The following is a 10,163-nucleotide window of genomic DNA, read 5'->3' on the forward strand; positions in this document are numbered from 1 at the left end:
AGAGCACGGGGAGAACTTAGACATAATGGGCAGACACAATAACACCATGGACAGACAGAGGGAACACAGAGAAGTGGGAGCAGGCAGGCAAAGAACAGAAACCTAACAAATGGCAAAATCACAACAGAATACACACTCGGAATGAACAAAAGCATAAGGAAACACAAAACACTGAGTCCTCAGACTCAGGACCATGACACTAAGAGCCTTCATCAGGAACTCAATGGGGATGTGGCGTACAACACTAGAGGCCAACTCCAAGCCCATAGCACAAGTCACCATCAAGTGTGGGATCTACCAAGGAGATGCTCTGTCCCCACTGCTGTTCTGCATAGGCCTGAACCCCCTCAGTGAGATCATTAACAAGACTGGCTACAGATACCGACTACGGAATGGAGCAGTTGTCAGCCACCTCCTGTACATGGATGACATCAAGCTGTATGCCAAGAGTGAACGAGACATCGATTCACTGATCCACACTACCAGGCTATACAGCAATGACATTGGAATGTCGTTCGGACTGGAGAAGTGTAGTCGGATGGTAACAAAGAGAGGGAAGGTAGTCAGAACTGAGGGGATTGAACTACCAGAAGGCAACATTGCAGACATAAAGGACAGTTACAAGTACCTGGGGATCCCGCAGGCAAATGGGAACCATGAAGAGGCCGCTAGAAAGGCTGCAACCACCAAGTACCTGCAGAGGGTCAGGCAAGTCCTGAGGAGTCAGCTGAATGGTAAGAACAAGATCCGGGCCATCAACACGTACGCCCTGCCCGTGATCAGGTACCCTGCTGGGGTAATAGGCTGGCCAAAGGAGGAGATCGAAGCCACTGACATAAAGACAAGAAAGCTCCTTACCATGCATGGAGGGTTTCACCCCAAGTCCAGCACCCTGAGGCTGTACGCTAAGCAGAAGGAAGGGGGCCGGGGACTGGTGAGTGTCAGCACCACAGTCCAGGATGAAACAACGAACATCCACGAATACATTGGGAAGATGGCCCCAACTGACCGAGTGCTCAGTGAATACCTCAGGCAGCAGAAACCCAAGAAAGAGGAGGGAGACGAGGAACCATCATGGAAGGACAGGCCCCTGCACGGTATGTACCACCGGCAGATAGAGGAGGTGGCTGATATCCAGAAATCCTACCAGTGGCTGGACAAAGCTGGACTGAAAGACAGCACAGAGGCACTAATCATGGCAGCACAAGAACAAGCTCTGAGTACAAGATCCATAGAGGCTGGGGTCTATCACACCAGGCAAGACCCCAGGTGCAGGCTGTGTAAAGATGCCCCAGAGACAATCCAGCACATAACAGCAGGGTGCAAGATGCTAGCAGGCAAGGCATACATGGAACGCCATAACCAAGTGGCCGGCATAGTGTACAGGAACATCTGTGCCGAGTATAACCTGGAAGTCCCGTGGTCAAAATGGGAGATGCCCCCAAGGGTGGTGGAGAATGACCGAGCTAAGATCCTGTGGGACTTCCAGATACAGACGGACAAAATGGTGGTGGCTAACCAACCGGACATAGTGGTGGTAGACAAACAGAAGAAGACGGCCGTAGTGATCGATGTAGCGGTTCCGAATGACAGCAATATCAGGAAGAAGGAACACGAGAAGCTGGAGAAATACCAAGGGCTCAGAGAAGAGCTCGAGAGGATGTGGAGGGTGAAGGTAATGGTGGTCCCCGTGGTAATCGGAGCACTAGGTGCGGTGACTCCCAAGCTAGGCAAGTGGCTCCAGCAGATCCCGGGAATAACATCGGAGATCTCTGTCCAGAAGAGCGCAGTCCTGGGAACAGTTAAGATACTGCGCAGGACCCTCAAGCTCCCAGGCCTCTGGTAGAGGACCCGAGCTTGAAGGATAAACCGCCCGCAGGGGCGTGCTGGGTGTTTTTTTATATATATATATATATATATATCGTTTCCCTTGCCTCTAAAATGACAACAATGCCAATGAAAAGGCAGGTGTAAAAACACAATAATTATTTTGAACATTTGTTTATTTGTTCATTTTCTATAATACCAATGAAAGGAATAATAAGCTGGTAAGGCCATTGTCAGCTATGAGTCACAGGGAGCTAGCTTTCTAACTTTACTGGCAGTGCAAAGTTGTGGTGACAGCAGGGCTTGACTGGTAATCTGGCATTCTGGACATTTTCCTGTTGGCTGTAAGACCAGTACAACTCTTTGTTGTCAATATCATTATACAGGCTTAAAGACTGGCTGGAATGGCAGCTGCACCTGACCCTACGAGCGCTGGCAGCAATCTCTCTGGTGTATTTTTTTGAACACTACTTTTCACTTTTACTTAATAATATTTTAAAGTAATGCTACTCTTACTTGAATAACATTTTTGGATACTCGACCCACCTCTGTATATATGCAACCCAATTTGTCCAGTTTTGAAACTGTCAGTGACCTGGAGTAATACTGCAGAAGCAGTGTGTACATAAGCAGTGAGCAGGGAACAATCAAGTCTGACTCCATGTGTTCAGCATTGTGTTGATGCATTTACAGCAGAAGTAAAAAAACCTTTTCTGGAGATATTCTCTTACCTGAAGTTCAATGACATCATACTGAAAGAAAGAACCAAAGACAGGTGGAGTTAAGAAATTGTTGTGTAAATCACTGCATCTCAATTCTAAACAGCATCATTAATAACACTGTTCAAAAACTCACCAGCTGATTGGCCGGTCGCATCTTATTATCCATCGCAACGACTCTGAAATTCACTGTGAGAAAAATTTTAAAGAGATTGTGTCTCTGTTTCTCTCCTTATACTTTAAAACAAAGGTCCATTAGGGTTGGGGCCATGACTGCTAAAATTAACAAAATAAACACTTAATTACATTACTAATTAAAATGGAAATAATTAATTAAATATCTAAACAATTTTATTATTAATTAAATTATGTATTTTGAGTTTCAATTTTCAATTAAATATTTCATGGTTGCTGTGCTGCAGTGCATCGTGATCTGTCACTGCAGCTTATCAACAAACACAACATCTGATTTTTACCCTACACAGCAAGTCAATACAGATCTCAGATAAGGGACTGATATGAATTGGTGGTTATGTGGACAGACCGACCAAATGCTTGAAGGTTGCACTACATAAAAATAATAAAATCATATTTGGTGACACGGCAAGTATTTTAAAATATTTCTTGTGGTGTAGCTCCATCAGGTCCGAATGGCTGTGTGCATTAAGCAGGGCACACTAAATAAACAGACACCCGGCCAAAGCATTAAATTGTCTGTGTCCCTGAGTTTGATGGGTGACAGATAAAACTGATTAATGAACACAAAATAATTAATTAAATTGAAAACCAATAATTGGACAATGAAATAATTAACTATCCTTGTAAATAATCAAAATGAGAAAAAATGAATTGAATATATAAAAAGATCATTAAATATGTGCTGGAAACTGGAAATCAGAAATAAAAACCTAAATGTGTGTTGGTGTACGCTCAATTATCCAGGTAAGTAAATCTCCAAAAGTTGATTCTGTTCATCTGGACGTTTTCAGTGGAGAAATTGATCCAGGTGACTTCTTCAATCTCAGCTGACTGCAAGTTTCCCCAATCTTATAAACAGTACATTTGCATAATGACTGAAACCAGCCCACTGAAGGAACAATCTGCCGTTCGCTACATGGAAGAAGTGCAAAGCAGAGCTCTGGTATCGCACCCTGGCTGGAACAAAACAAAGTCACTGGTTCAGGGTTTCCCCACTGAAAACATCCAGATGAAAAGAAACTTTTTGAGATCATTCAAATAACTTATTACATTATTTAAATGAAATCACTGATATTTAATTAATGTATATACATATATATATATATATATATATATATATATATATATATATATGTGTGTGTGTATATATATGTGTATATATATATATATATATATTTTTTTTTAGACTACACGCCTTTGGAGCAGAGGATCGCAAGTTCGATTCCTGCCTGGGGCGTCTGTATCCAGTAAGGGTCCTAAGGCTAGACCCCCTATCCTAAGCGAGCCTACTGCAGACATGAGCGAGACAGATAAATATGAAGGCATGCCGGCTCGGACGTCGCCCGGATCAACAAGGTCCACGTCAGGTGTTGAGGAACCAGGGCACCCTGATGACAAGTGGGCTACTGGAACAAGAAGGCATCGGTGGGCAAGAGACGAAAACAGGGCGTTGTTGGAATGCTACTACGCAAGTAACCTTGGCGGAATGGGCTACACGAATAGAATGAGGTACCTATGGATTCTTCGATACCCAACATCCACAATGACGGCGAAACAACTAGTAGCTCAGTGTTCCAACATTCGAAAGAAGGGACTGCTCTCACAGCTCAACACAAATGCTACGGCAAGGAGGAGTCAGGACGCCAGGTCACCCCCACCCGAGATTGGGTACATAGCCCCAAGTGCGATAGGAGAAGGATCGTTGAGTGCGAGAGGAACTGACCTAAAAAATAGGATCATGGCCAAGCTTGAAACCTTGGTTACCAAGATTACGTGAAGTACCTCCAGAAGGTCTGCTAGATGATGTTAATGCAGCACTACGGACGATACCTACAACCATGATTACCAACACTAACAAGCTGATCTACAATACGATCAGTGAGATGCTTGGCTACAAGTTGAACAGCCACAAGGGGCAGTACCCTCCATGGAGAAGGAGGCTAGAGGGCAAGATCAAAGTAGCACGGAGGGAGGTTAGCCAACTAACGGAGTTGCAGAAAGGTGTGACAAAGAAGGTGCATAAGAAATACAGCAAGCTGTCCATACCTGAGGCCTTGGAAACTGCCAAGCAAAGACTCACAGCCTTGGCCAGCCGCTTGAGGAGGTACACCAGAGAGATAGAAGGCAGGAGAATAAACCAGCTGTTCTCCACAGAACCAGCAAAGGTGTACTCTCAGTGGCAAGGGAACAATAAGAGAACAGCACCACCAAGGCTGGAGACGGAGCAATACTGGAAGAGCATATGGGAGAAGGATGCAACCCATAACGGCAATGCTCAGTGGCTAGAGGATCTGAGGGCAGACCACAGCGACCTCCCTGAACAGGGTCCAGTAACCATCACAGTGGCAGATATCCAAGAAAGGGTCTCCAGTATGAAGAGTTGGACAGCACCAGGGCCCGACATGGTTCACGCCTACTGGCTGAAGAAGCTGATTGCACTCCACGAGCGTCTGGCAGCACAAATGAACCAGCTGCTAGTTAACGAGAGACACCCGGAATGGCTAACTGAAGGCCGGACGGTCCTGATCCCCAAGGACCCCAAGAAGGGACCGGTCCCCTCCAACTACCGACCAATAACCTGCCTCAGTACTACATGGAAGCTCCTATCAGGCATCATATCGGCTAAGATGAACAGGCACATGGGTCAATACATGAGCGGGACACAGAAAGGGATTGGCAAGAATACCAGAGGCGCAAAACACCAGCTACTGGTAGACAGAACAGTCAGCCGAGACTGCAAGACCAGACTGACCAACCTGTGCACTGCCTGGATTGATTACAAGAAGGCCTATGACTCAATGCCCCACAGCTGGATACTGGAATGCTTAGAATTGTACAAGATCAACAGGACCCTAAGAGCCTTCATCAGGAACTCAATGGGGATATGGCGTACAACACTTGAGGCCAACTCCAAGCCCAAAGCACAAGTCACCATCAAGTGCGGGATCTACCAAGGAGATGCTCTGTCCCCACTGCTGTTCTGCATAGGCCTGAACCCCCTCAGTGAGATCATTAACAAGACTGGCTACGGATACCGACTACGGAACAGAGCAGTTGTCAGCCACCTCCTGTACATGGATGACATCAAGCTGTATGCCAAGATGTCTAAATGACTCGGGTAAAGTTTGTAGCATGCGTGCTTGTTGTTTTTGTCTGCTTCCACTTGTCTTTGCACTAGGATGATGTCGGCGTAAATGTGCAGTCATATTCGTTGTGTTCCCACTAGTGCTGTCAGCATTAATCTGAAATGACGTTAAAGCCACAACACGGCAAATCTCTGTTAACGACCTACCGCGTTCGACTACTCCACCTAGGCTGCACTGTCGAGCGCAGATCCACTGAGCTCTCAACACAGACAGCGTCCTCAGAAGAAAAGTTGATAAAATAAATTGAAATTTTGTATTGTTCGATACATATGCGTACCGAACCGAAAGCACTGTATCGAACGGTTCAATATCGATACAGGTATTGTTGCACCCCTAATATATATATATATATATATATATATATATATATATATATATATATATATATATATATATATATATATATATATAATTTATTTAAATTGAATTGGTATCACTAATTTATATTTTAATTGACAAGACATTTCATTTATTGTCTAATTATGTGTTTCATACATTTTGGCACCCGTGGCCCTCCACTTTGGTGCTTTAAATTCCATGTTTGAACATAATTTAATTGTGAACAATAAAACTATTAAGGATAAAACCATTAAACTTTCACATAAAATGAATTTGACTCTAATCGGGGACAGATGGTACAAACAATAAATCATGTCTGAGTGATATAATATGGACTTTGCCCTTTGGGGGGAGTCATGCACTCTGAGTATTCTGCATGTTTTATTTTGCATTACTGTGAATTTTTAAAATAGTTATATTCAAAGATGGACTCAGATTTCAAAGTGCGAACAAATATTTCGGTCGATGGACCGTATTAAATATCTTGAAAAGCATTTGCTAAATGAAGCACAACTTTCACATCAATCATTGCATGTGTGTCCAAATTTTGGACCATAAAACTTGTTACACAAATTGGAGATGGTGGAGCAGCTGGCTCATGATGATGGAATTTGAATGAACTACATGTCTTATATAACGTAACATCACATTGTTACCTTTTTGTCCAGGGAGGTAGATGGGTTTGTCTGTTTGGATGAATGTGAAGGTATCAGACGCTCGGATCATCACTTTTCTGACTTGTTTGGAGTAAAATGTGTCTCCTCGTACCTCCACCTGAAAATGTTGCACCTCCTTTTGTACCAAAGGAGCCTGAGACAGTGGGATATTTAGATAGTCATTAAAGCCAATAATGCTTACGATAACAACTAACAAACACACTTTGTGTGTGAAAGTGCTGGTTGCCAACCTCAAACTGAACACAGGTTTGAAAGGCCTCATTTGACGTATGCGTGAATAAGGTTGTGTTCTTCTCTCGGGACATCAAAGTGACAGTCATGACCAGAGTCCCACTGGGCTGTCGGAGAGTTGCACAGAATTTGGCCTCAGCTCCAGCTTCAATAACTGCAGGAATGGCCACCAGGTACTGGCTGCATACAGCATCACACATACAGCAGTTACTGCAGTGAACAACTCACACAGACAAAAACACGCTGAAGACAAACTCACGGTTCAGCCACCGTTTGATCCACACGTATCCAGCTCAGGAGGACACACAGAGTGCAGCTCAGGATCCAGAGACGGTCCATGACTGGTTGTGATCGTTCTCAGTGTCAGCTTCGGCTAAATATTGGCTGATCGTCCCCACCCACGTAACAGCCACGTGTTTAAAACGCACTCATGTACTCTGATCTCCACAAAGTCAATCACTTACACATTTATAAAATCCCAATCCTGCTTTCAGCACTGAACACTAAACTATAGACAACAGTAAAGTTTGTCATTCAGTGTAAAATATTACAGTAACATACAGTGCTCCGAGGTGATGTTTCTAAATCAGCTCAGAGTTTAATTCGGCTGTTACAAAATATTATTTCTATTCTGTATGTGTCCATGTTTGTCTTAACACCAGTGCTGGGATATCCCACTGTAGTGTGTAACTACTGATATTCTCTAAAATCACTGGGCGTTACAGTAAGCGTAGCCACCAACAGTGCCCTTTACCCAGCTTGGGATGTCTGACTGCCATGTTTTTGACTTTATTTCTCGGGAAAGACTAAACAAACGTTTGTGTAGTGATAACAGGCTCAAACACAACGGATGGATTCATCAGTGATGTCACAGACTGCTATATTTGCTTAAAAGACAAAAATCACAATGTTTCTGTCCAAATTAAAAATGAAACATGTTAAACAGCTTTTGTTGCACTTTAGTAAACAACACAGATCAAACTTCAGCCCACTGAAATAACTGCAGTGACAGTCACACTGCTGAGTGTGGAGGGATTTCTGGTCTGGTTTTTAAACTGTAACATTGCTGAGAATGAGTCATTATCTCTGACCCTCTGGACCCAGCAGTATTACCCCATGTTATTCTATTTGTCTTCATTGATTTGCCTTTACGGGAAAAGGGTTTTTGTTTGTTCTGTCTCACTAAGGGGCTGTGGGTGGGGGGGGGGGGGGGGGGGGGGGGCATGCTTTACACACATACAGAAATCAGAAATCAGAAATCAGAATGGGTTTATTGCCAGATGTTGAGGTTTACAACATTAGGAAATTGCTGCGGTGCACAGATGTGTTAATCCATAAATGTTAATACAGTTTGTTAATACTTGTTAACAAATGCAAAAAATAAAGTTTGTTTAAAAACACTTATCAGCATTGAACCCATGAAAGACTGAAGTCTGTACTGATATACTCAATATTTGCTGCTGTTATGATATTAGTAGATATTTATTATGATACATTTATTCATGACATGAGCTCACTCATGGTTACAGCGCTGGAACATGTGGCCATGGACCCTAAACAGCATGCTCAAATCGTGACAAACTTCATAGATCTGGAGTGTGACCCCGTAAAAGACTTGCCTAAATCTGCTGGCCTGGGAGTCCAGCAGTTCATCTAAACAAAAGGCACTTAGACTAGAACAGATATAGATGTGTTTATCCTACCATGAAACAATAAGAGAAGGTACGACCGCTGCCATGCTCCCAGGAGGGTGTGAATGCCAGAACACCCTGGAATGCACACAAAGTCTTTGCAGACTATTAAGGATCAGACCCCTATCAATATGACATCAACTATAAACTCTAAGCATATATGAGTAAATATTTCTAAGCATGAATGACAATCAACAATACAAATCTAACACTAGTGTTGGAGCCAAGTCCAGGCCAATAATTTCACTCAGTTACATCATGCCATATTTAAGTATTTGTCATGATCTTTAAGTTTCCATTATAATCTTGATCATTTTATGTTATAATGTAATATGCTGTGCTCCATAAATTAATCCTGCTTTATTAGTCTGTTGTTGTTGTAAAGTGTTGGTAGATGTCGTAAAGGGGTGTGTATTTGGCCCGCATGCGGAGGGGTGTGGGTAAAAAAGGTTAGGTAAGCAAGCAGGACGTGGAGCAACAGTTTTCTGACCGTCGCCGTTCTGACCGTCGCCGTTTTAATGTTATTTTTTGGTTGTAACATAAAGGAAATATAAACGGAGCTCCCACCAGAGGCATTTGTTTTGTACCTTTCGATTTGTTTGGAAAATAAATGTTTTGCCCCTTTTCTCCTTCGCCTCGTTTTTTTTGCTACCGGAAGGCATCCAAGCGACTGAACAAGAGCACGAGTCAGAAACTTTACGTTCTGCAGAAGCGGCAAAGAAGGACCGAAGGCTGCCGCTACATTAGTCAGAAAACTGCTCCGAAAGTGAGAGGATTACGCACGCGTCACCGGCGCACAGAGTTAATCGGCCCGCGGTGCGGCAAGGGAAAACGGGACGTGAAAGAGGATGCGCTTAAGTCTACCCGTGTTTTCCGGATCCTTTCGGCAGTAAGAAAACCCCGCATCTGAAAAGTAAGAGGCTGTGCCTGCTTTACGGTTTGTGAAAATTCCTGTATGGTTAAGTGGTACATGGCCTGTGTAAAGGATTAATTGCATTGAAAGGTTTATGCCAGCGCAATTAATATGGAGCAGCAGGAAAAAAGAGTTTCCAAGCCAACTTTTAAAGCACAAGAGGAAAAGCTTCAGCATCTTAAAGTGACAAGGAAAACCAAGTTGGGTTACCTTACTAGAAAGATAAAAGAGATTGAGGAGCTTATGGAAGATGACGGCAATTTTGAGGAAGTGGCTGTTAAATTAGCCACTGACTTCTCAAAAATATATATTGAGTTTTGTGAAAACAACGATGCAGTTAAAAATCACTTGACTGAGTCGGAACTTCTTCATGATCAGACACAGTGGTATGAGCCAAAGGCTAGCTATTTGAGAAGTTTTGT

General features: G+C 43.3%; 1 protein-coding gene across 1 annotated transcript in view; it reads right to left on the reverse strand.

Annotated features, from left to right (window-relative positions):
- The window catches only part of LOC146577980 (alpha-2-macroglobulin-like), a 32,526-nt gene extending 24,974 nt beyond the window's left edge, over nt 1-7,552 (reverse strand). Inside the window, exons 1-5 of the mRNA XM_085256120.1 lie at nt 7,397-7,552; nt 7,137-7,317; nt 6,886-7,039; nt 2,683-2,735; nt 2,559-2,579 (exon numbers count right to left, since the gene is read on the reverse strand). Coding sequence (XP_085112246.1) covers nt 2,559-2,579; nt 2,683-2,735; nt 6,886-7,039; nt 7,137-7,317; nt 7,397-7,476 — 489 coding nt within the window. The 5' untranslated portion in view covers nt 7,477-7,552. The remainder of the gene's footprint in view (nt 1-2,558; nt 2,580-2,682; nt 2,736-6,885; nt 7,040-7,136; nt 7,318-7,396) is intronic.
- Between the last annotated feature and the right edge of the window lie 2,611 nt (nt 7,553-10,163).

The sequence above is a fragment of the Mchenga conophoros genome, linkage group LG3, assembly GCF_057382185.1.
Source record: "Mchenga conophoros isolate Kocher_MC1m ecotype Shallow Benthic linkage group LG3, M_conophoros_male_GT1.1, whole genome shotgun sequence".
NCBI classification, from domain to species: domain Eukaryota; kingdom Metazoa; phylum Chordata; class Actinopteri; order Cichliformes; family Cichlidae; genus Mchenga; species Mchenga conophoros.